The sequence below is a fragment of the Synchiropus splendidus genome, chromosome 5 (assembly GCF_027744825.2).
Source record: "Synchiropus splendidus isolate RoL2022-P1 chromosome 5, RoL_Sspl_1.0, whole genome shotgun sequence".
Taxonomy (NCBI): domain Eukaryota; kingdom Metazoa; phylum Chordata; class Actinopteri; order Syngnathiformes; family Callionymidae; genus Synchiropus; species Synchiropus splendidus.
Genome location: NC_071338.1, coordinates 32532811 through 32559197, shown reverse-complemented (window position 1 = coordinate 32559197; position 26387 = coordinate 32532811). Strand labels below are relative to the sequence as shown.

Below are 26387 nucleotides of genomic sequence, written 5' to 3'. Positions count from 1 at the left end.
CTCAGACTTGCTCTACCACAGCGGTGGTGTTAGAAGATTCTCCGCAGACGCTTCGATATCTTGGTTCTTGTCAGCTACAGAACAATAACAGCCACATTTTAAACAAACGGATGGCATTTTGAAGTGACTTTCTCCTGCAGTGGGGGCAGACATGATGGCGAGCGAGATGTCAAGCAGAGAGCTGTCGCCACAGTTTCACCGACAGTTCTATTCATTTGTGTTTGTTTTATGTCCTGATTACGGCGATAAAGCATTTTATTGGTTATAAAGGACAAAAACGGGGACGTATTTACGCAGGAGTTTGGCATTGGTTATTTGCAGAAATATATTGCAGAAAATTTATTTCGTTTAAAAATGTCTTACGTCACATATGTTGTTTATTTTAAATAGCTGTTTACATCACACTGTGTCCAAAAGGGTGGTGAGGCCAGCAATGTTGTATGGTTTGGAAACAGTGGCACTGAGGAGAAGACAGGAGGCAGAGCTGGAGGTAGCAGAGATGAAGATGCTGAGCTTCTCTCTGGGAGTGAGAGCAGGATGATGAGAGGATCAGAGGGACAGCACATGTGCTCAGGTGTTTAGGAGACCAAGACAGAGAGGCTGGATGGAGATGGTTTGGACATGTACAGAGGAGAGAGAGAGAGAGAGCCAGTACATTGGTAGATGAAGATGGTGAGGTTGGAACTGCCAGGCAGAAGATGGAGAGGAAGGCCACAGAGGAGATTGATGGAGGTGGTGAAGGAGGACATGAGGTTTGGAGGAGGAGGAGAAGAGGAAGCAGAGGACAGGGGGAGATGGAGGAAGATGATCCGCTGTGGCCGCACTTGAAGGGAGAAGCCCAAAGGAAAAGGAAGAAAGCTGTTTATATCACAATGTCTTTTGTATGATTCGATTCTAGAATGAGGAATTTCCAAACAAACCTTCGACATTCTTTGGCTCATAACAGCAATGATTCTTTCTCTCCTCTCATTTTGGAGCACATTTATTTGGTTCTGCATTTAGTTTTTAACCGACCACGAAGCAAACTTTAATAGAACACGGGTGTCAGTAAAGATTTGAAGGGAGCCGTCTGTCGAAAATACACCTCCTGTGTACCGTCGCGCGTCCGTTCACTCCTGAGAATGACTACCAAGAACCAAGTTCTATCTTCCCTGACAGATGAGTCCAACACATAAGCAGAAGTCTGGCTCAGCAGCTACACCTGACCTGGCCTTATCAGTAGTCTGGTAGAGCGACCAAAAACTGTCTGAGGTCTTGACCCTTTATACACACCTCGTCTGACTGGTCCTTAGTCGTTGACTCCAGTGCCGGTCGCTGGCTCCCTCGTAGCCATGGCAACAAGCACAAGGCACGTTCCCCTCCTCCGTACCCAGGTCCCTCTTATGAGGACCAGCTCCTTCCAGTCTCCTGCGTCTGAACCTTGAAATGAGTTCCAATGTCTGCTCAGGTCTCCAGTGTGCTTCACTCCCGCCTCTGAACTGCACCTGTAACGTCTCTCTTTCCCACGCGCACTCAGCCACACTCCCTCATTCAACGTTCCTCCATCTGTAAATAACTTCTTTATTAGCAGCACAAGCAATTCCAACAATATTAATATTGTATAATAATTACAATTACGTCACATTAGCTGTGTGAGCTCTGTGGTGCAGACAGTCTTGGGCATCGTGGGTTGCGAGTGATGGACGAGTCACGTCAGCATAGATCTATAGTGTATAGAAAGAATGTGTTCATGCTTTAATGTCATGTCCTCCATCTCAAATTGGGTGAATCATTTCCCTCGGCAACACCTGACAGTCTCTCACCACTTTAAAAACACTGGACTTGAGCGTCTGTTGCGATCTATTTTGCCTTCTGATATAAATGTTCGTCCCTCGACTCAGACTGGGATCTGAACTCTCCTCATCGATCACAAGGCATCGGAAGATAAGGTTGTGTTGAGCACTAGTCATGGCTCGACTGAAGACCTGAGCTGAGCGAGTCGCACTCTTCGTGTCGATGGCCCTCGCATGAGTCGGAACAATCGTGACAAAAGAAGGAAGTGGAATATAGTTTCATTGATGTGATCTACAGGGATTAAGAGAGTTGAGCAGCAGGAATGCTGTCAACCTGCTTGATGACAATTCAGACAGATATTTCCAAATGCTAAGAGTTTCCGTATAAAGAGCCAGGCACCACATGTTTGTGTCGCATGTGTTTACATGAATCATCCCCTGAGCCTTGATTGACAGCGTGACTCATCTGTCACTCAGATTCATTGTTGTGTTACTGTTAGCTGTTTTTTCAGAGAAGCTTCCTCCTTAGTTGCTCCGTCCCAAAATGTTCTCTTGAATCTCACAGAACAAGAACAGCTAAAAAATTCTCGGCCATGATTCGCCGCGGCGCAGACTTGGAATCCAGTTGGACCAGTCGGGTGATTTCCCCACAACACAGCTGCACTTCACTCCAGAGTGGCTCTGGAGTGAGTTGATTCAGGATGGCGATGGCAGCGACTCTTTTCCTGCTTCTCATGGTGGCTTTTGAAAGCGGAGGGGCTCAGTTCTTCGGCGACAGCGTCAACGTTCGTGTGGTGCCCAGGAAGGGAGGAGCGTTCCAGGTACTGTGGATGAGAAGCCGAGGACGCACTCGTTCCTGACGCCGTTTCTCCCCACACAGATGGTGATTCGACACCGGCAGAACGGCAGGAGCAACTGCACCAACAACCCCAACTTCACCTGCGAGTCAGGCTCATGCTCAGAGTTCACAGCCTCGCCGGCCCAGCAGGGGGACGCCAGCGCTGCGGGAGGCTGGTGTCAGAGCGAAGCCCATTTAACTGCTGACATCCAGAGCGGCACCAAGCACATCGACCTGAGGTACCTGCTGTCCTTCACACCAGTAGCACTCCGAGCCTGGTCCCAGGATCCAACTGGTTCTGGGCTTCCAGTTTTTATCTTGAGCTCAGAGGACACATCTCTGACCCTCTGCTCTCTATATTTGGAGAGTCAACAGCCCAGCACACGGGTTGAGTTGAGAGGAAGCCGCTGGAGGTTCAGAACATTGATCAGACCCATGAGTTCAAACTACATCCTGTCTCGCTTCAGAAATTCCGGCTGCTGCTGGACCTCCAATGTGGAAGGAGCTCGCGACTGGTCCACTTCCCTTCACCTTGATCTGGGAGTTCGCTCTGACACCAGGGCGCTGAACAAATGTCCAGTCACCACCAGTGTGTCTTCTCTTCGGTACGGCATGCACGCACACCCACACACACATATGCACTGTATATATACATATATATCAGGAAAATGTCTTGGGGGGATGTCAGGATGTTACTGTTACTTCAGTAGCGGCTCCAGAAGTGTCGGTTACATAACATTTGCATCTTGTTTCTTGGAAGATGACATTATTAAACTTGGTATGGAAGCAGCGGCAACACAAACAAGCACTAATGTGAACTAAGGTTTCAGACACTTGTTTATTGTTTATTATTACTGAAATATTGATCTTTTTTGTCATTCGATCATTCGTTTCCAAACACATACCACGATAAATGAATTAAATCTAAAGTACATTGTACAAATCGTGGCCAGCTGCAGAGGGGGCGGAGCTTTTTGGAAAGCTTCTGAGAACATTCTCAGACCAAAAGAGCCGCGGCTGTGACACTCTGATGCCACTGTGACGACTCAAGGAATGAAGCCATGGAATGTGTGACGTCAACTACAGACTGCCTTCCAGCAGCGCGGTGGAGGAGTGATTTTTGCTGAGACCTCTAAGTTGCAGGTTTGATTCCAGCGTCTTTAAGCCTCAAGCTGGAATTGGACCTGCGACCTTCTTGTGCCGCTGACTCTCACCTGGCTGGAGACCTGTCCAGGGTGTCCCCCACCTCCTCTCACGTTTTCCACCTGGCACTGCAGAGTCGTAGCTCCTCCCCTCATCTCTGAGGGATCTTCTTCTGTGGGTGAACCCTCCGGTTGGACCAGAATTGGACAGCTGTCTTTCTTCACTGCAACAGAGATAGATTGTCTTCGTAACTTTTGTAACGGTCCTCACATGGAGAGGGTTGTAAATCCCACCCGGACCGAGCTGCTGCCTCTAAAGGAGGACCAACATCTCACCAGACCACGTTCATCTAGGTTCTCAGTGTCGGTGTGTGTGTGTGTGGCAGGGTTCCACAGAACTGTTTCTCCCAAATCCGCCTGCTGGCTCACGACCCAGACGGGGACCGGGTCAGGTGCACCTTCACCAACAGCACGGGGCCCGAGGTTCTGCTGGACACGGTAACTCACGCTGACCCTGGACTCACCGGCTCTGGAGCTGACGCTGGTCTGTTGCCTCTGCAGAGCCACTGCACCATCACCAAGAACCAGAATCTGAGCGTCGGGGTCCACGTGCTGGAGGTGAAGCTGGAAGACCTGCCCACCAGGAACATCACTCTGACCTACCGCGACGGGACGTCGGTTGCCATGGATACGACGGGCGGGGAGTCACTCTGCAGCGTCACCCTGCAGTTCACACTGGAGAGTAAGAGAGTCCAGGCTCAACATCACCATCTTTCACATGCGCACACGTGTGTGTGTGTGTGTGATTTGTTTATCCTACCTTGGTGGGGACCGATTCTTGACAAAACACTATCCTTGTGAGGACCGTATGACTAGTTGGACCCCACAAGATTAAGCTTCAATTTGAGGATGAAGACTGAACTGGGTTCCAGTTTGGTTCAGAGTCCTAGTTCAGGTCGGCCATGTGTTTTGGAGGGTTAGCTTTAGGGGAATTAAATTTCCTGAAGGGCCACATTAGAAACTGTACCTGTTATGAGGGGCCTTTATCAAAAGAAAGTCCGCGAAGAATACAAAACATGGTGGAAAAATATCCAAAATATGTACTTAAGTAACAAGGACAAAATGAACCGAAAAAGATGGAAGTAAGGATATTAAGAAGTGCAAATATTCAACAAAATATTCCATTGAAATATTTCAATTCATACGCACTTAAATTTACTATAAATCAACATAACTATAAATCAACATAACTATGGACCAGACGTTCAACATAACAAGAAATATGCACAAACACAGCCCATGAAAATATGAGTCTTGAAAGAAGAACATGCTCCATTTACTGCTGAAGTGGTGGCGGTGACTAAAAGAGAAAGAACAAAAAAGGCAGAAAAATTACAACATATCAGTTATAGTTCGAGTCACACGTCAAAAGGGCCACAAAAATACAGGCAGCGGGCCGCACATGGCCCCCGGGCCGCAGTTTGCCCAGGTCTAATTTAGAGGGAGAGGCTGTGGAAAGGGTGATAGCAAAGAGAAACCTCACAATGTCCCCACAAGGATGAGCCTGAGAACGGGGTAATGTGCTGTGTGCATCCACAAACAGTGCGTATGTGTTGGAGCGTGTGTCTGGTGTGTTTCCAACTCTACTGAAGGATCAACAACTTTCCTGACCTCAGAACCTCTTCCCTCCAGTCCTGCCATCGGTGGCGAACTGTAAACTGGGTGATGGGACACCCATCTTCCTGTCCAAGACGCCGTCCCACGGCGACGTCCTTCACGCCTCCGTGGGTCAGCCCTTCAGGATGGAGGTGCAGGCAGAGGCGCAGAGCGACTCGTGCGTATCCACCCACCACCGGCGTGACCCCATCACGCCGTCGCACACCTCATGTCCGCCTCTCTCCCACCAGAATCCACGACTTCCAGGTCAGTGGCCCCCAAAACATGAGCAAAGAGGTGCATGCTGGCAGGTGGGCGGAGATGACGCTGAGCTGGACGCCGCAGGAGAGCGACCTGCAGACCGTCAACGCCGTCTGCTTCACGGCAGAGGCCTCCCAGTCGTGAGTCGCTCCACCGTGCGTCGCAGCAACTCACCTTTCTCACTATTGGTTTTGTTTTGCAGACAGTCAGACATGAGGTGTGTCGTGATCATGGTATCCAGATCCACCATCTCACAAGGTGTGGCTCCTTCATCTGTAGAGCACTTCTCTTTGACCCATGTGTGAAAACAAGCATACGCTCAGAACAAGCTCAGAAACACGGTCACGTCTGACCTCAGAACCCAGATCAGAGGGAAGTCACTGGTCATGGAGACAACTGTCTTCTCCAGGAGGTTCTCCTCTGAGTCCAGACCGAGAACGTGTGGGTCACTCCAGAGCTGAGAAACCCAGCAGTCAATGGAGAGCTTCGTCTCCGGGCTCAGCTCTTTCTCCGCCACAGATTCCTCACATCTGTTCGTCCTTCCCTCACTCGTGAACAAGACCTTGAGCAGCGTGACCTCGCCTCCCTGCAGGTACCGGCGGTGTGACCTGTGCGGCCGAGCAGATGACCGTGTTCCTGGAGAAGGCCTCCATTCCTGGGATCGACGTGAGATACCTGCAGCTGAAGGACCCGTCCTGCAAACTGACCTCCAACAGCACCCACATCATGGGCACCATCTCCTTCAGATCCTGCGGCACAGAGCTGGAGGTGACGCCCGCCGCTCCGTCCCTCGCCATCTGGTCCTGACCCCCATGTCTCTGTGTCCCGCTCCTGCAGGACCAGGGGGACTACATGGTTTTCAAGAACCAGATTAAGTCTTTCGAGCTGGCGCGAGAGGTCATCATCCGGAGGAAGACGGTGGAGATCGACTTCGCCTGCCAGTTCCCCAAAAGCGCCGTCGTCACCAACTTCTACACGCTTCGCAACAGCGACTACATTTTCTCCGAGTCCAGCTTCGGCAGCTTCGGCTACTCGTTCAACGTGTTCAAGGACGGCAACTTCACGGACAGGTACGAGGCCACCAGCTACCCAGTGGAGATGCAGCTGATGCAGCCCATCTTCATGGGCATCGCTGCCGAGTCAGAGCTCCCAAACCTCAAGCTCTTCGTCGAGTCGTGCAGAGCCACTCCTGACGACAACCCGGAGAACCCCATGTTCTACGACCTCATCAAGGACGGGTGAGTCTGGCTGGGCCGCGCGTGTCTCCCGGAGGACGACGGATTCAGCGCACTTCCTCTGCCTCCTAGGTGTTTGCAGGACGAGACGGTGAAAGTTCACCCAGGCGACCAGATGTCCTTCCACTTCCATTTCCAGATGTTCAAATTCACTGGAAACTACGACACGGTAAAGCCACAGCCTTCACTCACACTGGCTTTGTGCTCCCTGGATGGTTGCCATGGTAACCCAGGACCGCCATGAGTATGGTGGATGGATGGAAGCTTGGCTAAATTCTAAATATTAGCCACGTTTGAGGTCTTTATTTTATTTTCCCCAATATCTTTCTGTGTTTCTGTCATTGCATGTAAGAGTCATATTGAAATACTAAATTCTTTTAAAATATATATTTAATCCTAGTTATGTTTTTCTTGATTATTTGAACCTGAAAAAGTGAAATTTAAGACTCACTTTTGTGCTGTGGCCCCTCACAGGGGCCCCTCAGGACCTTTTTAGGTATTTGGAAATGAGGAAGTGAAGAGCTGACTTCCAGTGATCTAGAGCAGAGGTCAGGGCTGAATGAAGGAGTGGACGGTGATGTTCTCTGCCTCCTCAGGTCTACGTCAGGTGTCTGGTCCTCCTCTGCGACTCACACAGCACCTCCTCCAGGTGCACCCAGGGCTGCCTGCCGGAGCCGTCGCGCAGACGCAAGCGTTCAGCGGGCGGCGAGACCAACGGCCACTACATCACCCAGGGTCCCTTCCAGCTGGTGGAGCAGGGGCAACAGGACGGCGTGAACAAAGCTGCAGATCTGGATGCAGCGACCACGGACGGGCTCCCTCCTTCAGGTGGGTCCTTCTTCCCTCACCAGTCCCCATCGACTGGCATCAACCTGTCGGTGTCACGTGCAGACGCGTGGCCCACCACTCCAGTGCCCCCGAGTCCCCCCGTGTCGCAGGAGAGGAGGGTTTGGGAGGAAGACGCCCGGGAGGTTCTCAGCAGCAACGTCAGCACTGTCACGTTTGCCGGAACCCTCCTGGCCTCCGTGCTGCTCCTGGTGGTGGTGGTGGTTCACTGTGTCAGGAAGCGGTCGTCCGAGGATCGGAAGGCTCTTCTGAAGGAATACATGTGAGGCTGCTCTCTCTTCTGCTGCTGCTGCTCTGTCCTTTCCTGCTCACGCCTGAAGCTCGCACACAGTCGCACTTGAGAAAGCCTCCTCGCCCTGGGTGGCTCTATCTGTCAATAAAGTCTCTGTTTTTCACTGACACGTGATGTGGTGTTTTCATGCTGTCTGGCAGCAGGGAGGTTGAAGCACAAGGATCAGCGGATGAACTTCCCCCATCATCGGTTCACTTCAGTCCTGAATGACAATGGCAGCAGCGCGACTTTAAACTGTGACACAATCATGGCGTTAAACCTGCATGTTGTCACTTAGAACCAAGATTATCTCACAACAATGAGCACTGAGAGATTCATGAACGTTGATTCATGATCTCTCTGTGTGAGTGTTTTCTGAGGGAAAATGACCAAACACTCCGCCATACTTCCGTCTCGCGCGTCCTTTCATACGTCATCAGTGTTTACAAACTCTGCACGGGTCTGTACTGTACGATGTTCAACCGTTTTTCATCGGTCAAAATCAAATCAGTCGATCTAACTTTAAACGAGAAACGCTTCTATTTCGTTTGATATCGTTTGACAGTAGCAATGTGCTTAACTGAACAGCAGGTGGCGGTAGTGCTCCCTCACTTTCACCACACCGCTGCAACTGACTTGATCCCGACGATCATCACGGTCACCAGCCAAATATAGTCCTCTATTCCTGTCATCAAAACTGTCGCATCAAAATGTTCAGGGTCAATAGTCTGAGGCAGCCAGTGACTTTATTCAAATTTAATCAGAATCAACTTTACTGTCATGGTCAGTGGGGATCCCACCAACTAGGAAAGTGCTTTGGATGTAAAATAATAAAATAAAAAACAAATATAATACCCACAAACAATCAAAGGCTGATCACAAATTCAACAGTCTGATGGCCGAGGGGAAGAAACTGTTCCTGTGACGGGAGGTTCTGGTCTGGATGGACCGTAGCCTCCTGCCAGAGGAAGAGGAACAAACAGTCCATGTCCAGGGTGAGAAGGCTCGGCTCTGATCCCACCTGCACGTCTCTGGGTCCTGGAGACATACAGGTCATGAAGAGGTGGCAGGCTGCAACCCATCACCTTCTCAGCAGAACGTACGATGCGCTGCAGTCGGCTCTTGTCCCTGGAGGTGGCGCTGTTGTACCAGACGGTGATAGAGGAGGTGAGCATGGACTGGATGATGGCCGTGTAGAACTCCACCAGCAACTTCGTCGGCAGTCGTAGTTTTCTTAGCCTGCCTCAGAAAGAACATTCTCTGCTGGGCCTTCCTGATGAGGGACCTGATGGTTGGCTCCCATTTGAGGTCCTCAGTGATGGTGGTTCCCAGGAAGCAGAAGGAGTCTACAATAGGAATGGCTAAACCAGCCAACATGAGAGGGGACAGAGAAACTGTTACTCTCCTGAAGTCCATGACCATCTCCACTGTCTTCTGAGCGTTGAGCTCCAGGTTGTTGTGGCTGCACCAGGACACCAGCCGCTCCACCTCCCTCCTGTAAGCCGACTCATCTCCATCTGAGATGAGCCCGATGATGGTGGTGTCATCCGCAAACTTGATCAGCTTCACGGACTTGTGGCTGGAGGTGCAGCAGTTAGTGTACAGAGAGAAGAGCCATGGAGAGAGAACACAGCCCTGAGGAGACCCAATGTTGAGGGTCCGAGTGTCGGAGACAGTTGTCCCCAGCTGCAGACGCTGACTCCGGCTGGTCAGGAAGTCTGTCATCCACCTGCTGAGGGAGTCAGGCACGTCCAGCTGGCGAGGCTTGTCTTCAAGCAGAGCTGGAAGAATCCTGTTAAAGACAGAGCTGAAGTCCACAAACAGGATCCTGGCATAGGTTCCTGGGCAGTCCAGATGCTCCAGAACGAAATGAAGGGCCTGGTTCACTGCATGGTCCACAGGTCTGTTGGCTCTGTAGGCAAACTGCAATGAGTCCAGGTGAGAAGCAGTGATAGATTTCAGGTGAGTCGTTAAGTCCTGTGATCCTGGCTTTCTTCTTGGAAACAGGAATGATAGTGGAGGACTTAAAGCAGGCAGGAACATGACAGGACACCAAGGAAGATGTCCGTGAACACTGGAGCCAGCTCAGCAGCACAATGCCTCAGGATGGCAGGGGAAACTCTGCAGCCTTCCGAAGGTTCAGCTTCCTGAACTGAGTGAGCACGTCCTGCTTCATGATGTCAAGAGAAAGAGGGGGGAGGGAAGGGGTTGGCGCAAAAGATCAAAAGTGACTGTGATCGTCTTAGTTGTGTCACTAAGAGACAGCATAGTCCTTTGCTGTAAAGTGGAACAGGGGGCTGGAGAGACCACAGAGGTGTTGGTGCAAAATGGCTGCTTGAAGCCACAGTAGAAGTTGTTCAGGGGGTGGGGTGGAGCCCTCTCCACACTGCAGCCGAGTCATTGGCTGAGAACTGCTGCCTAAGCGGCCTTGGCTTTCTTCAGCTCCCTCTGAAACCGATACTTCAGCTCTTTGTGGCAGTTCCAGTTCCTGTCCCCACTCGTGCGAGCTGCCTCCTTCTCCCGTCTAATCTGGCTGAGTTCAGCTGTGAACCAAGGTTTGTCATTTGCATAACTCACCTTGGTGCGTGTTGGAACCATGCACTCTTCAGTCACTGATCCATGAAGTCAGTGTCTGTATACTCATCCAGATTATTGATAGCAGCCCTGAACACCAAAACAAAGGAAGGTCGGTATTCGTAGGCGTATACGTCTGTGCTGCGCTCAAAACAAAACATTGCACTGCAGAGCGTCCGCAAACCTTGTGCCCTGCCCAGTCAGGCGCTACGATAACCAGCGGCATGTGTAGATGTAACATGTAGACCGCACTTTCAAAATAACAGACGGCCCTTTATACAAAACAGCATCACTTTAATTTTCATCCATGAATCTTTTACAATGTTGTTCTGTCACAACAGCTATGAACAAATCTCCATCACAAAACAGAGACAATGTTCACAGACAACTAAAAATAGATGTTCAATAAAGACAGTTGCTAACTTTTTGTGGCTTTGACCCTGTATGTGTGTGTGTGTAAGAAAGAGAAGGAAGCGCAGAGACGCAAAAATCGCTGACTCATGGATTGTTCCAACAGCTGCGGCGCTCAAATCCAATCCTGGTGACTTTGACAGAAGAACTCCATCTCCACTCTTCTTCTCCTGCCACATGAGTTCACACTGAAACACCAGAGAGAACGACTGAGTCAGAGGAGAAGCCCTCACTGGTCCATCTGGGATTCACTTGTGTCTTCAGGTGGACCATCACCATGGCAACAGGCCTGCTGAGTCTGAGTCAGTGTGCTGAGGTCGTTTCTAGTGTAGCCATGAGTTCCATGTTTCTACTGGTAGATCATTCACTCGGTGGAGACAGCAAGTGAATGAAAACAAACATCAAGTTACCACTCACCAATGGCAGGCTCTTCATCCTGGACTTCCACCGGCGTGTCTGAAGACTTGGCTGGAACATCAGAGACAGTGTGAGCTCCTTCTCCAGACACAGGCTGAAGAACCACTGGGAACATGGAGTTCCAATGTTCTCCAGCTTCTCTTTCTCAGGGTCACTACAGCAGGTCCACCTCCCCTCTGCTCATTCTCTGTCACTTCCTGCACGTCCATCCTCTCAGCTCTCTAATCCATCCCATAATAGTGATCTCCACAGCAACCACTGGCTCCACAAAACCACTTCACGGGAAACAGTTTCATCTCAGTCATCCAGATCAGATCACTTCAAAATAATGAGTTTTCAAGCAGAATCAGTCATTTAAAGTGTTCGACCTCGTGTGTCCTCCAGGGGGCGCAACATCAGCTCACCTGCTTCTCCATCACATGGCCCTCCTTCACATCCTGCTCTCCTCTTGTCTGCTCCTCCTGTCACATGACATGTTTGGAGGTGTAGAATATGACAGTCATCACTGCTGCAACTCTCTTGATACCGACTCTGCTCAGAATATAAACACAACCATTTCCACTCGCTGCACCACAATGATGGTTCCTGATCAGAAGCACTGGGTCAGAACCACAGGGTGGCGCTCACAAGCTCGTGCCACTGGATGTTGAAGAGGAGGAACCGAGTGTTGATGTGATGCAGCTCTGCTGCTCATCACAGTGCCACACCAGACAAGAACACAGGGAGTCATCTTGTTGGTGACTCTGACTCGTGAACAACTCGGCATCTGACTCACAGGTGTCCTCTCGGCCCCCAGCTCAATCATCTTCAGGAAGCAGGAGTGATACCTTCAGAGAAAAAGCCATGACTCCATCCTCACTCTTCTTCTCCTCATATATCCCATCATAGTTTCTCTCACTTTGACTCCTCCTACCAGACCCCATGACTCCCTCTACTTCTCACTCTGACACTCCTCCAGGTACTCCACCCTGCCTGCACTCATCTTCACACTGGCTCACAGGAGAGTCACAGCAGCGTCTCTCCTCTGGACTCCTGAAGAATGGGACTCTCACCGGGGGCTGGATCTTCAGCGGGGGCTCCCACTGGCTGCAGAAGTCCATCCGAGGTGTCGAGGGCTGAAACATCAATATCACTCTCAACTCACATCCTCATCATGAGAGGCACGTTTGATGATGTCAGCAGACCAGAGAAGATTGACTCACAGGGTTCTGGACTTGAGCCTGAAAAAGTCAACAACAGCTTGAAACATCACAACATTTGATGGACCTTTGAGTTCCACATGTGAAGCCTTGAAGCATGTGGTGGAACATTGTTTCTCCTGACGACCGAAGCCTGCTCCTGTCTGCTCACCTCCTGTTCTGCAATTGACCAGTCCACCAGCAGCAGTAACAGCAGCAGCAGCTACAGCAGCAACGGCAGCAACAGCAGCAGCAGCAGCAGCGACGACAACCAGAGCAGACGCTGAGACAGTGTTGGTGACGGCTTGTTCCGGCTCCCCTGGTCAGACACCATCATCAGAAGAACAAGAGTGGAACATCTTCAAACAGCTCCACATGTCCAGCTCTTGCTAAAGCCTCATCATTTCTCTCTGATGTTCTCCAGAGAAGAACACCTCCTGCTCTGGATCACGGGGGTCAGGTGACCTGGAAAGAAGCTCTGGCTCAACACAGTCAGTGATGAAAGAGTTCAGTCTTACAGTTGGTTAAAATGGCCTCCTTCTCCAGCTTGGTGATCTTGGTGGTTCGGTGGTTAACGTCGCCGATCTGGAACACACAGGTGTACCTCTCCCAGGCTTCAGACGGGTCTGACAGCTTCAGCTCAGCCATCATCTGGAAGGTTCCATCAAGGTTGGGGAGGACTTCTCCGATTTTAACATCTTTGTGAAGCTCCTCTCCATCTTTGGTCCAGAACATCATGGCTCTTGGAGGGTAGAAGCCTGTAGCATGGCAGACGATGGGGGAGGAGGGAGTCTTCTGGAGGAGAGACACTGAGGGGAGCTCTGGTGAAGACACACACACACACACACACACTGAGATTAGCTTCATTTCTGAACTGATCTCAGAATCCTGCTGGGAATCTGAGAGATCAGAACATGAGGAGACGACTTCCTGTTCTGACTCTGGAAGAGGAGCTGTGGACAGGTCACTCACACACTTCCTGTCAGGGCATGCGACTCTACCTGTTCTCAGGAGGAAGCTCTTCCCGTAGTGCAGCAGTGTCTTCAGGAACTCAGGACACACCTGGGTCAGGTAGTGCTGCATGTATTTGGTATAACCATCGTTGTCCCACATGTGTTTGGTGCTCACAGCCTGTGGACTCGCAGCGTCCCATGTCAGAGTCTTCTGGTTGAACGATAGAAAGTCTTCTCCGTCATAAGCGTACCGCGAATGACCTCTGACCTCTCCAGTCTCATCGTTCCACTCACAGCTGATTATCCTCTGAATAATGTTGACACCTGAGGGAGAGAGAAGCTGCAGAAGGTCACGGTGAGATCGGACACAGTTTCTTGGGTGTGCACCTGCTTGCGAGAGGATTTGCTCCGTGGGGACCAGGGATGGGTGCTATGGGTAAAAATATCAGGATAAATGTTGCCATGAATTGATGATGAAACTGAGCAGTTACTAGCTGGTCACTTGTGTTCTGTGCATGACAGGAGTCTGTCTCCAGAATCACTTGTTCAGGTTTCACTCTCTCTCAAACTGGCTGCCAGTTTCAGTTTGGGTTAAATAGTGCACTTCACTGTGACCTTGGACCCATCTGGACCCACTTCCTGATATTAGAAAGGAAGTGATCAATTCGGATTACATTCTCAGTAGGATAAAATTGTCTCTCCTAAAACAGCTGTTTTCATTGACATGGTCGATGGCTTCATCAATACTTTGACTGAATGAGAGTTTGTTGACGGTCCCTAACTGACGGCGCTGCCTGTGAGACAGTTTGGCTGCCATCAGTGAGCCGGGGACGCAGCCGGGGATGGCATCGCCAATACCAGAGTGTGTGTCCCAATATCTAACCATTTTCACCAGGATCTTTTGCTGAGGCGGAAGCACCACGCAAAACCCTGCCTGTGTTGATGTGAACTCAGTCAGAGCACCATGGCAGACGACTCACTTGGACCACTGGACCTAACAAAACCAACATCCCAAGACTCAGAGTCTAATAGTCTTCACTTTGTCGCCCATTTCTGAGTCACGTTTAGACATTCACATCTCATTTTTGTTGGTCAAGTTTTAGTCGGCTAAAAGTCACAACAATCCAGCCAAGTGTTAGTCAAAACATTGGTCATTCTTTTCATTCCAGAGATGCTTTTTGTGTATTTATTCTAGTTGACTGATGCACCACAACTGAAATATCTACCAAATATCTGGAATAATAAGCATCTTGAATCAGGTGAAGGAATTAATAAATCCTCAATGCAACTCTGCTGTGTTTCGAATGTTGACTGTGTTTATAAATAATTCACTTTGTTTTACATTGATGAGAAACACCAACAAAATAAAATTTAAAAATGGTGTGAAATTATATAAGCAAAACTTTTGGAGTTGAGCATCAACTTTAAAGCTTTAAATAAAATACAAACTTAAAACGCAGGTTTCCTCCAGGACTTTTGAACCCTCCTCCGATAGATAAATCAAACCCAAAACAGAAAAGGCAGACAATCAAGAAGCAAAGCCAAGTTTTGACAGTGATTGAATTGGTGACAACAGCAGTTTTTAATGTGTGTGTGTGTGTGTGTGTGTGTGTGTGTGTGTACAAACCTTTAGCTCTGATGTTGTTCATCATGATCTTCTGGTTATTCAAGTTCCTCTGTGTTTCTCTCTCCAAATATGATGGGTCATCAGCTGTGAGTCGCATCATCCAGTCCTGTCTGGGTTCTACTCTCTTGCGGTCGCTGTCATAGTGAAGGAACGGAACATCGTCCACCAAACCAACCTCCACATACTCTGGTAAGTTTGGAATGTCAGTTGATCCAGTGTGAATAAAGGTGAGAGAGTGAAGCGCTGCAGAGAAGAAGAAAGTCCAGGTGAAATCTCCACCAAAACCACGTTTCTCTGCAGAGATGACGACATCATCGTGTCACCAGAGAAACCTCCTCCACCACAGATGGAAGCTGAAACTCTCTCCACATGAACAGCAGAGAGCCTTCATGCGCTTCTCTGTCGGCCATTTTGAAATGCAGGACACACCTGAGTTCCAACTGGAACCATTATCCTCAACACATGAAGATTCCCTTTTGTTTCTCCTTCACTTCTACTGAAACATCATTCAGAGAAACAGAGAGGCAGAAATATCAATATATATATTTTTTTAACAACTGCAGCGAGAGCAAAGAAAGCCGGTAAGTCTGTGTCGCACCTGAAATTAAACCCGGAATTAGAGTCAGAGAACAGAGGTTTTAACTATTAGTAACACGATTATCCATTTTACTTTAGCCAATAAGGAAATAAGTGGGGTTTTTTAATCAAAACAGTGATCGTGTGTTTGTTTATTCCACAGTTCATTGGTCTATAATGTTGGTGACTACAGGATGTTATTCTGCGACTATTTCATCACCATAAGTTGGTTTTAGTTCACGAGAACCAGACTCCAGACAAAGGGAGAATAGCAACCGAACAAACAAACACGGTGAAATATGTCAACAACATTTACCTGCATTCGCGCCATTTATCCAGCATAGAGTCACAACAGCCAAGAGTCTCGTCGCCATCCGAGTCCTCTCTTGGAAAGAAGTATCAGCAGTTTCAGGCGGCAGAGACACACAAGCTGTCGGTGTGCAGCCCGAGATCCAGCTGAACATGAGGCGCGTTCCTTCACGAAGCTGCTTTATAGCTCCGACGCGCCAAATCGCCGGTAAAACTACAACACCCGCTGTCTTTGCAGCGAGTGACTAGTGACGAGCGCCCTCTGGTGTTTACTGGGGAATCCGCAGCGCGGTCTCATGTGAGCCTCAGATTTACAAACCGAACTTAAACCGTGAAATGAGCCGCAGCTTTGAACACCAGCTGGTGATCAAGCTGCACTTCCTGTTCTCCGCTCCTTGGAGCCTGGTGATTGGCTGGTCGTGCACCAGCTCAGCAGGTCGAGCTGGAGGCCTCAGTTGTGTCCTGGTGGGTTCCAAGTCCTCCTCCTCACAACGGACGCCTGCGCTCCTCCGGGACCCACCATGTTTGGGCTGAGTCGTCACAACACCTCACACAGTCTACTGAATATACAGCACGTTCACCAGACCTCTTCTTCCCTGCGACTAGTCGGAATTGTCGTCTGAATTGATTTGAGGTTCAGTTCTGCAGGAGTTGGACCCAAAAGTAGACGTGATTGATCCAATCTATTGTCTTGTTTATTTCATCTCCTCATTCAGAGGGCTTCCAACCACACCCCTGCGAAAAAGAAGGGACCTGTAGCAAGCGGCTGAAATAGATGTCAGCGAAACAGAAGCACGTGAGTGGCATTTTATTGATGAGCTCAGGAAAGCAATACAATTCTCACAGTGAGAAGAAGCCTTCACACCATTTGACCAGAGGGATGAAACATATTCTTCACTGAATATTTGAGGATTACACTGAATATTAGTGTGTTCCAGGAGGTTTGGCTGAGCTTCACATTGATCACCCCTGAGGGGAGTAAAGTGGCACAGCGCCATCTAGATATCAAAGCCATCTCTCACCTGTGCACGGTGAAGAGGCTGATGCTGAGGAGTTTGGTTTGATGGATCTCGGTTAACTCCCACTAAATATAATGGATGTGAGAAAGGCCCAGCGGTGTTAAACCACACAGACTGTTGGTGAGCGTGTGTGTTTTCAATCCTGTAAACGTCTGTGCAAGTGTTTCCACTGGCAGTTCATGGATGTTTGTAACTTGGTTCAGCCATCTGCGTGGTCAGTATATGGTTAGCTGTTAGCTCAGACTCATGCTAGCGCTGCATATCGCTCGTGTTACACTTCGCACACTGTCATATTGAGAGCGCGACGATGCTCATGAATATGGAGTTTACATGTTGAATCATTTACTTCGGTTCATTTCATGCTTCTGGCTCCAATGTTCATACTTTTACTGCTGCCATATTCTGGACACACACTGTAGAAACTCCCCTTATTTTATGTCTTTGTTTCAGATCACACACACATCACAGAGACACACATTTACACCACTGCACCTTCTGTGCCATATGATGGACGTTGTGGAAATAAGGATATTTCACTTTAATTTTTTTTTTTTTTAAGTTGCCTTTAACACAAGTGTCCATTCCAGCACCGCGTCCACTCCGCTCTTCCTGACTCATGGCAGGGAAGCCCAGACAGCATTGGATTTAGTACTGGGTCAGGTGGTGCAGAATGGTGTGTGTGTGTGACTCTGGAGAAGAGTTTGCTGACTCTCTGATGAAACACTTGACCTTGGCGTTCCAGCAAGTGAGAGAGAACAACATGGCGGCGACTGAGAAGCAGCGAGCTGCTTGCGACGCGAGACAACGACACACACCTTCTGAGGTGAGGGGTTTAGAGTGGCAGCGCAATGACCCGACTATGAAGCGTGGCAAGCTAGCTCCTCACTGGAAGGGTCCTTCTCAGCTCCAGAAGCGTTTGGACAGAGATGGCTAGATTGAGTCGTAGCCTGTTCATGGATGAACAGGGATCTCGGACCGTCCAACTATGACAGATGACAGTGCTACAGTCTGCCTGTGACTTTCCCTTTAGCAAGTCCTATAAGAGACTCCACAGTATTGTCAACAGACTCGGGGCAGATGGAGATGGCGACGACGGAAGGACTGTGACTCTCCAGTGGTGGATCCTGCTAGTGAGGATGGAGAGGGTCCAGTGGCTGTGTCTGAACACACACAGGGTTTTCAGGGAGTCTCTTGGACTGGGAGACAGTCATGGGTTCCAGTTTGTTTTAGGGACCATGTGACTTATTGACACAGGCTCTGGATAATTTAGTTGTTTTTTTTTTCAACTGAATATTTTGCATTTGTCCTGTTTTGATTCCATGTTGATTCAGTACTTGTGGTGGTGACATGTTGACAAGTTGGACGGTTCTTATTTTGTATTTGGTTCTGAGGCCATTCTAATCTATTTTCTTCATTTTTGTGTATTGATTTTATTCACGTTTCAGCCCTTCCAAAACTGTTGACAGAAATGAGGACACTGCTTGTATATGGGAGGACGACTGTTGTGTTGTGTATGTTCTTGTTTACACTGCGGTGGATGGTCGCATGGATGACGTGGAATGACAAATACAAAGGTGGGCGAGTTCACTTGAGCTGATTCCAGCACATGCCTGCGTCTTGCTCTAGTGTCATTATAGAGGCTTCAACGCCTCACACGCTACAGTAGCAATGTGCTTAACTGGACAGCAGGTGGCGGCAGTGCTCCCTCACTTTCACCACACCGCTGCAACTGACTTGATCCACGTCATCACGGTCACCACCCAAATATAGTCCTCTGTTCCTGTCATCAAAACTGTCGCATCAATATGTTCAGGGTCAATAGTCTGAGGCAGCCAGTACTGTTGGAATAGCTTTATTCAAATTTAAACAAAGGAAAGATTGGTATTTGCTAGCGAAACACTCATTAGCATCTTAGCAACTTCAGCTCAGTCTTCAGTTGAACAAAACCCAACACACACGGACATAAATGTATGTGCCGCACTCAAAACAAAGCAAAGCATTGTACTGCAGAGCCAAACACACTTCCGGAACAGAGCCTTTCAAAAATAATAGACAGCCCTTCAAACAAAACAGCGTTACTTTCATTTTCATCCACGCGTCTTTTTCAATGTTCTGTCACAACAGCTACAAACACATTTCCATCACCAAACAGAAAAAAAAGAAAAAAACACACACAACTAAAATCGATGTGTGTGAGTTAGAGAGAGAGATAAAGAAGGAAGCTCAGAGACTCAAAAATCGCTGACTCATGCATTGTTCCAACAGTTGCGGCGCTCAAATCCAATCCTGTTGACTTTGATAGAAGTTCATCTCCACTCTTCTTCTCCTGCCACATGAGTTCACCCTGAAACGCCAGACAGAACGACTGAGTCAGAGGAGAAGCCCTCACTGGTCCATCTGGGATTCACTTGCGTCTTCAGGTGGACCATCACCATGGCAACAGGCCTGCTGAGGAACATCAGCTGGAGTGTGACAGTGGAACTTGAGTTTTCTCCAACATGATCAGGACCCACGTGAGTCAGAGTCAGAGAGTGCTGAGGTTGTTTCTAGTGTAGTAATGGAATATGAATGTTGATTCATAATCTGTTCACATTGAATCATATCGAGCCATACTCATATACTCACTTTTGCTTGATGATTTGTGAGAATAAACGTGTCTGAAGCAACATCTAAACTGAGACCTGATTCTTCTGCCGGGGTCAGAGCGATGAAAGATAATGATTCATGAGAATCAATAACTTAGAGGGAAGTTGGTGATTTGCCAGAGACTGTTGATAATATTTGTGTAACGTCATAAAGATAAGTCTTTGGAGAGATACTGACTCACTCACACTGCTATTGAAACTGTATCAAGCTCCTAATAAAGATTGTTCACTCTGACATTGTGAGCTGGTGAAAGGTCAGTCAAGTGCTGGGAGAGAGGTGGGAGACGTGTGTGGACATTGGAAGGTTGCAGGAGGAGAACAAGCAGGAGGACAGAAGTCCATCAAGGAGGGAGGAGAGAGGACCAAATGCTCTCCCTTATCTCAGGTCCAGGCCACCTGCACCGCCTGGGACCAGGCAAAAAAGGATGATGGGTAACGAGGACTTCCAGGGACCAGGACCTGTCAGCAGACACCCAAGTTATAAGTGCTGTGTATGAAAGGGTCAAGGCCAGAGATGGTGTGGGTGACTCTTCACCACTGGAGCTCAGGCTGAGCGAGGCTGACCAACAGCTCTGCCAGTGTATTTGACTCCTCTGTCAGGGAAGACTTTCAGAGGAAGCTGTGATTCCAACAGTATCCATATGTTCCATGTTTCTACTGGGAGATCATTCACTCGGTGGAGACAGCAAGTGAATGAAAACAAACATCAAGTTACCACTCACCACTGGCAGGCTCTTCATCCTGGACTTCCACCTACGCATCTGAAGACTCGAGGCCTGGAACATCAGAGACAGTGTGAGCTCACGTCCTTCTCCTCCAGACACAGGCTAAAGAACCTGGACATGGAGTCCCAATGTTCTCCAGCTTCTCTCTCTCAGGGTCACTACAGCAGGTCCACCTCCCTTCTGCACTCTCTCAGTCACCTCCTGCACGTCCGTCCTCTCCTCTCCTGTCCTGTCAGCTCTCTAATCCAGTGGTTCTTAACCTTGTTGGAGGCACCGAACCCCACCAGTTTCATATGCTCATTCACCGAACCCTAGTAGGACCCGGTAGGAAATCTCAGAGCCGGACGCTTTCAATGACTGTGCCCACTAACTGCAGACTAGACTGAGGGGTGGACCTCTGCAGCGGAGGCTCCACCGAACCCCTGAGACCGACTCACCGTTCGATCGAACCCAGGTTAAGAACCACTGCTCTAATCCATCCCATAATAGCTCTCTCCACAGCAACCACTAGCTCCACAAAACCACTTCACGGGAAACAGTTTCATCTTAGTCATCCAGATCAGATCACTTCAAAATAATGAGGAGTTCAAGCAGAATCAGTCATTTAAAGTGTTCGACCTCCTGTGTCCTCCAGGGGGCGCAACATCACCTCACCTGCTTCTCCATCACATGGCTCTTGTCTGCTCCTCCTGTCACATGACATGTTTGGAGGTTTAGAATCTGACAGTCATCACTGCTGCAACTCTCTTGATACTGACTCTGCTCAGAATAAAAACAACCATTTCCGCTCGCTGCACCACAATGATGGTTCCTGATCAGAAGTGTTAGCACTGGGTCAGAACCACAGGGTGGCGCTCATGAGCTCGTGCCACTGAATGTTGAAGAGGAGGAACCGAGTGTTGATGTGATGCAGCTCTGCTGCTCATCACAGTGTCACACCAGACTCCAGACAACAAGAACACAGGGAGTCATCTTGTTGGTGACTCTGACTCGTGAACAACTCGGTATCTGACTCACAGGTGTCCTCTCGGCCCTCAGCTCAATCATCTTCAGGAAGCAGGAGTGATACCTTCAGAGAAAAAGCCAAGACTCCATCCTCACTCTTCTTCTCCTCATATATCCCATCATAGTTTCTGACTTTGACTCCTCCTACCAGACCCCATGACTGTCTCTAGCTCTCACTCTGACACTCCTCCAGGTACTCCACCCTGCCTGCACTCATCGTCACACTGGCTCACAGGAGAGTCACAGCAGCGTCTCTCCTCTGGATCCTAAGAATGGGACTCTCACCGTGGGCTGAATCTTCAGGGGGGTCTCCCACTGATCTAAGCAGACCAAAGAGGAGTGGCACACAGGGTTCTGGACTTGAGCCTGAAAAAGTCAACAACAGCTTGAAACATCAGGACGTTTGATGGACCTTTGTGAGTTCCACATGTGAAGCCTTGAAGCTTGTGGTGGAACATTGTGTCTCCTGACAACTGAAGCCTGCTCCTGTCTCCTCACCTCCTCTTCTGCACTTGACCACTGCAACAGCAGCAGCAGCAGCAGCAACAGCGACAGCGACGACAACCAGAACAGACACCAAGACAGCATTGGGGACGGTCCGGTCCGGCTCCCCTGGTCAGATACCATCAGAACCATCATCAGAACAGCAAGAGTGGAACATCTTCAAACAGCTCCACAGGTCCAGCTCTTGCTAAAGCCTCATCATTTCTCTCTGATGTTATCCAGAGAAGAACACCTCCTGCTCTGGATCACGGGGGTCTGGAAGCTGGAAGGGTCAAGAAGCTCTGGCTGCAACACAGTCAGTGATGAAAGAGTTCAGTCTTACAGTTGGTTAAAATGGCCTCCTTCTCCAGCTTGGTGGTTCGGTTAACGTCGCCGATCTGGAACACACAGGTGTACCTCTCCCAGGCTTCGGACGGGTCTGACAGCTTCAGCTCAGCCATCATCTGCAAGGTTCCATTAGGGTTGGGGAGGACCTCTCCGATTTCAACGTCTTCATGAAGCTCCTCTCCGTCTTTGGTCCAGAACATCATGGCTGTTGGAGGGTAGAAGCCTGTAGCGTGGCAGACGATGGGAGAGGAGGGAGTCTTCTGGAGGAGAGACACTGAGGGAAGCTCTGGTGAAGACACACACACACACACACACACACACTGAGATTAGCTTAGTTTCTGGACTGAGCTCAGAATCCTGCTGGGAATCTGAGAGATCAGAACATGTGGAGACAAAACTTCCTGTTCTGACTCTGGAAGATGAGTTGAGGACAGGTCACTCACACACGGACACATGTTTGACTGGCAGGAGATGAAGAGGTCACTTCCTGACAGGTCATGTGACTCTACCTGTTCTCAGGAGGGAGCTGTTCCCGTAGTGCAGAAATGTCTTCAGGTACACAGGACACAGCTGGGTCAGGTAGTTCTGTAGATATTTGTTATAACCTTCATTTTTGTCCCATGCTTGTTTGGTGCTGACAGCCTGTGGACATGCAGCGTCCCACGTCAGAGTCTCCAGGTTGAACGATATAAAGTCTTCTCCATCGTAACCGTACTGGTCATAACCTCTCCAGAGCTTTCCAGTCTCATTATCCCACTCACAACCATACATCCACTGATAAGTGTGGACACCTGAGGGAGAGAGAAGCTGCATCAGGTCACATGGAGATCTGACACACACACACAACAGGACTGCTACAGTTTCTTGGGTGTGCACCTGCTTGTGAGGACATTTGCTCCGTGGGGACCAGGGATGGGTGTTTGATGACTCGTGAGAATAAACGTGTCTGAAGCAACAGCTAAACTGAGACCAGATTCTTCTGTCTGGGTCAGAGCGATGAAAGATAATGATTCATGAGAATCAATAACTTAGAGGGAAGTTGGTGATTTGCCAGAGACTGTTGATAATGTTTGTGTAACGTCATAAAGATAAGTCTTTGGAGAGATACTGACTCACTCACACTGCTATTGAAACTGTATCAAGGTCCTAATAAAGATTGTTCACTCTGACATTGTGAGCTGGTGAAAGGTCAGTCAAGTGCTGGGAGAGAGCTGGGAGACGTGTGTGGACATTGGAAGGTTGCAGGAAGAGAACAAGCAGGAGGACAGAAGTCCATCATGGAGGGAGGTGAGAGGACCAAATGCTCTCCTTTAGCCGTCCTCACTGCTCCGTCTCTTCATTTGTCCGGCTGAATGGACACTTCAGTTCCACCAGCTCCAGACGGATTTAGTTCCCATCATTTAGTGATGTTTGTTTGGGAGTTTCCCATTAAATACACGCTGTTTGCAGCCGTGAGTGGCAGAGCACCTGCAGCCCTGAAGGCTCAAGTGTCATCCTCCTGCATGCAGTTCTGTTTGCAGCCAGAGGGGGCAGCACCTAACTGGAGGAGACATCTGTCAGCAGAAACCAGCTGCGCTTCTTCTTGTGTGGTCAACCAAAACTAGGAGGGAGTTTTGGTTTGTTATTTCTTGCTAAACATTTAAGCCTTGTTTTTAACTATAACACACATTCATGCAGTTTTCCTCGCGTTTTTACAACATTGGTGTCGTCTTGTTTTTTCATGGGAAAAAGGGGCGTTGAGCAACACATTTTGTCTCGTCTGACGAACTTAACACTGGAGTCCATCAACATCATTATTGAGAGGGTCTTGTGTTAAACACGATTAAAACTACGATAGTTCACCAAAGTCCTCCACACTCTGCTGCTGTCAAACCGACATGGCGCTGGAGATGGAGACGGCGCCGTCATGGACTCATCATATCTGTGTGTGCAGGTCCAGTGGTGCGAGTCAGTTATCTCCCATCCCTACTGGGGACCTTTTCACCAGACACCACAAACCCAGGCCTCAGTTTCAGGAGGAAAACATCAAATGATCACTGGGTCATTATAACTGAGAGTCCTGGTTCAGGTGAGCCATGTGTTTTGGAGGGTTAGGTTTAGGGGGAGAGGCTGGGGAAAGGGTGATGGTCATGAGAGGTCCTCACAATGTCCTCACAAGGAGAGCAATACAAACATGTGTGTGTGTGTGTACAAACCTCCAGTATGGTTGAATATTTCATTAAGAACTCTCATGCTGACCTTGGCGGCCTCCTGGTTACCTAAACTAATCTGCGTGTTTCTCTCCAAATATTCTGGATCATCAGCTATGAGTTGCATCATCCAGTCCTGTCTGGGTTCTACTCTCTTGCGGTCGCTGTCATAGTGATGGAACGGAACATCGTCCACCAAACCAACCTCCACATACTCTGGTAAGTTTGGAATTTCAGATGATCCAGTGTGAATCAAGGTGAGAGAGTGAAGCGCTGCAGAGAAGAAGAAAGTCCAGGTGAAATCTCCACCAAAACCACGTTTCTCTGCATAGATGTCATACATCATCGTGTCACCAGGGAAACCTCCTCCACCACAGATGGAAGCTGAAACTCTCTCCACATGAACAGCAGAAAACCTTCACGTGTCAGCCATTTTGAAATCATAAAACACTCTATGAGTCTGAAAACAGGAGCCTCGGCCGCCCGCTCACACTTGTGGGCTTCAAACCCACGCTGGCATGTTATTACATGTCCTGTGGTGCTGAGGAGCCTCTCTGGTTTCCACCCAGCAGAGTCTGGACACTGAGTCCAAGACACAGTTCCAATTAGAACCGTTATCATCAACACATGAAGATTCCCATTTCACCTCATCATTTTCCTTCACTGATGCACAATATATGTGCTCATCATTATTTGGTGAGACAACCAGAATAGAAAAAAAGTCTTCTATATATATTTTTTTTCTATATTATATATATATATATTTTTCTTCAAAAAAAATGTTTTTAATATATATTTTTTTGTCTAAAAAGCAAACTCAATATTTGCTTTTTAGAACTTGAAATAGTCCGGTAATTAGTGACTTAACAGTAACTTGAAACCTTTTTGTTCATGCATGTCCTAAGAAAAACATACTTAATGACGTTTCTTTCTTTAATATAGTATGTGCTTGTGTTTTTAACAACTACAGTGACAGCAATAAAAGCAAGTTACAAACACTGATTCACGCAAGTCGGTGTTGCACCTGAAATTAAAACCGGAATTAATAACTATAATAATAACTATTAATAACACGATTATACATTTTACGTCATCGAATAAGGAAATACGCTTTTTTTTTTCTAAGAAAAAGCAAAATAGTGACTTCTTTGTTCAGGCGTGATGTTAATGTTGTTGTTTCGCTGACACAGCATGTTCTTCAGCCGCTATTTCATCACATTAAGTTGGTTTTAGGTCACGAGAACCAGACTCCAGACAAAGGGAGAATAACAATTGAACGGGGTTTGAAGAACCTCAAGAGAAGTAACAAACAAGGTGAAACATGTCAATAACATTTACCTGCATTCGCGCCATTTATCCAGCATAGAGTCAAAACAGCCAAGAGTCTCGTCGCCATCTGAGTCCTCTCTTGGAAAGAAGTATCAGCAGTTTCAGGCGGCAGAGACACACAAGCTGTCGGTGTGCAGGCGGAGATCCAGCTGAACATGAGGCGTGTTCCTTCACGGAGCTGCTTTATAGCTCCGACGCGCCAAATCGAAAGCAAAACTTCAATGCTGTTCTGTCTTTGCAGCGAGCGACTAGTGACGAGCGCCCTCTGGTGTTTACTGGGGAATCCGCAGCGCGGTCTCATGTGAGCCTCAGATTTACAAACCGAACTTAAACCGCGAAATGAGCCGCAGCTTTGAACACCAGCTGTTGACACCACTTCCTGTTCTCTGCTCCTTGGAGCCTGGTGATTGGCTGGTCGTGCACCAGCTCAGCAGGTCGAGCTGGAGGCCTCAGTTGTGTCCTGGTGGGTTCCAAGTCCTCCTCCTCACAATAGACGCCTGCGCTCCTCCAGGACCCACCATGTTTGGGCTGATCACCATCAAGTCTTCATAACATCTCACACAGTCTACTGAATATAC

At 48.6% G+C, this 26387-nt stretch overlaps 4 protein-coding genes across 19 annotated transcripts; 1 reads left to right on the top strand and 3 right to left on the bottom strand.

Annotated features, from left to right (window-relative positions):
* The first annotated feature begins 2424 nt into the window (after window positions 1-2424).
* On the top strand, window positions 2425-8149 carry LOC128759683 (uncharacterized). The gene is made up of 13 exons (XM_053866834.1): window positions 2425-2593; window positions 2653-2849; window positions 3078-3215; window positions 4139-4250; window positions 4314-4494; window positions 5445-5586; window positions 5660-5809; window positions 5872-5927; window positions 6262-6437; window positions 6507-6907; window positions 6977-7073; window positions 7501-7732; window positions 7796-8149. The coding sequence occupies exons 1-13, from the start codon at window positions 2474-2476 to the stop codon at window positions 8014-8016; spliced, it is 2223 nt and encodes a 740-aa protein (XP_053722809.1). The 5' UTR covers window positions 2425-2473; the 3' UTR covers window positions 8017-8149.
* Window positions 8150-8747: 598 nt separating this feature from the next.
* LOC128759684 (uncharacterized) lies at window positions 8748-10165 on the bottom strand. The gene is made up of 2 exons (XM_053866836.1): window positions 9125-10165; window positions 8748-9059 (listed from the first exon to the last, which is right to left on the bottom strand). Exons 1-2 carry the CDS (start codon window positions 10062-10064, stop codon window positions 8887-8889), a joined length of 1113 nt encoding a protein of 370 aa, XP_053722811.1. The 5' UTR covers window positions 10065-10165; the 3' UTR covers window positions 8748-8886.
* A 723-nt stretch (window positions 10166-10888) lies between these two features.
* LOC128758646 (major histocompatibility complex class I-related gene protein-like) lies at window positions 10889-16357 on the bottom strand. Of its 14 annotated transcripts, XR_008414527.1 has the most exons (11): window positions 16074-16355; window positions 15182-15424; window positions 13603-13878; window positions 13120-13422; window positions 12774-12920; window positions 12626-12643; window positions 12322-12538; window positions 12199-12250; window positions 11828-12062; window positions 11424-11741; window positions 10889-11194 (listed from the first exon to the last, which is right to left on the bottom strand). XR_008414527.1 is itself a non-coding variant. In XM_053864820.1 (10 exons), exons 1-10 carry the CDS (start codon window positions 16219-16221, stop codon window positions 11190-11192), a joined length of 1311 nt encoding a protein of 436 aa, XP_053720795.1. In that variant the 5' UTR covers window positions 16222-16356; the 3' UTR covers window positions 10889-11189. The 14 variants fall into 14 exon arrangements, 3 of the variants coding, with proteins under 3 accessions (XP_053720795.1, XP_053720796.1, XP_053720797.1); XR_008414517.1 differs by lacking the exon at window positions 12199-12250 and having other exon boundaries at window positions 11424-11698; window positions 11828-11884; window positions 12476-12538; window positions 16074-16356; XR_008414526.1 differs by having other exon boundaries at window positions 11828-12250.
* A 2564-nt stretch (window positions 16358-18921) lies between these two features.
* On the bottom strand, window positions 18922-25966 carry LOC128758462 (H-2 class I histocompatibility antigen, Q9 alpha chain-like). Of its 3 annotated transcripts, XM_053864401.1 has the most exons (8): window positions 25819-25966; window positions 24487-24753; window positions 22801-23082; window positions 22287-22577; window positions 21959-22072; window positions 21746-21826; window positions 20453-20506; window positions 18922-19429 (listed from the first exon to the last, which is right to left on the bottom strand). In XM_053864401.1, exons 1-7 carry the CDS (start codon window positions 25964-25966, stop codon window positions 20484-20486), a joined length of 1206 nt encoding a protein of 401 aa, XP_053720376.1. In that variant the 3' UTR covers window positions 18922-19429; window positions 20453-20483. The 3 variants fall into 3 exon arrangements, with proteins under 3 accessions (XP_053720376.1, XP_053720377.1, XP_053720375.1); XM_053864402.1 differs by lacking the exons at window positions 21746-21826; window positions 21959-22072; XM_053864400.1 differs by lacking the exons at window positions 18922-19429; window positions 20453-20506 and having other exon boundaries at window positions 20847-21826.
* Between the last annotated feature and the right edge of the window lie 421 nt (window positions 25967-26387).

Excerpts from the sequence above, each read along its gene's own strand:
- LOC128759683 (XM_053866834.1), top strand. The coding sequence starts at position 2,474 with ATGGCGATGGCAGCGACTCTTTTCCTGCTTCTCATGGTGGCTTTTGAA. Across the intron at positions 2,850-3,077 it reads ACCAAGCACATCGACCTGAG|AAATTCCGGCTGCTGCTGGA; the intron begins GTACCTGCTGTC and ends GTCTCGCTTCAG. Across the intron at positions 6,438-6,506 it reads CCTGCGGCACAGAGCTGGAG|GACCAGGGGGACTACATGGT; the intron begins GTGACGCCCGCC and ends CCGCTCCTGCAG.
- LOC128759684 (XM_053866836.1), bottom strand. The coding sequence starts at position 10,064 with ATGTTCCTGCCTGCTTTAAGTCCTCCACTATCATTCCTGTTTCCAAGA. Across the intron at positions 9,060-9,124 it reads AGAGCCGACTGCAGCGCATC|GACCCAGAGACGTGCAGGTG; the intron begins GTACGTTCTGCT and ends GTATGTCTCCAG.
- LOC128758646 (XM_053864820.1), bottom strand. The coding sequence starts at position 16,221 with ATGTTCAGCTGGATCTCGGGCTGCACACCGACAGCTTGTGTGTCTCTG. Across the intron at positions 13,423-13,602 it reads GAGCTTCCTCCTGAGAACAG|AGCTCCCCTCAGTGTCTCTC; the intron begins GTAGAGTCGCAT and ends TGTCTTCACCAG. Across the intron at positions 11,475-11,827 it reads GCCATGTGATGGAGAAGCAG|CCAAGTCTTCAGACACGCCG; the intron begins GTGAGCTGATGT and ends CTGATGTTCCAG.
- LOC128758462 (XM_053864400.1), bottom strand. The coding sequence starts at position 25,966 with ATGTTCAGCTGGATCTCCGCCTGCACACCGACAGCTTGTGTGTCTCTG. Across the intron at positions 24,754-25,818 it reads GATAAATGGCGCGAATGCAG|CGCTTCACTCTCTCACCTTG; the intron begins GTAAATGTTATT and ends TCTTCTCTGCAG. Across the intron at positions 21,827-21,958 it reads GGTCAAGTGCAGAAGAGGAG|GCTCAAGTCCAGAACCCTGT; the intron begins GTGAGGAGACAG and ends TGACTTTTTCAG.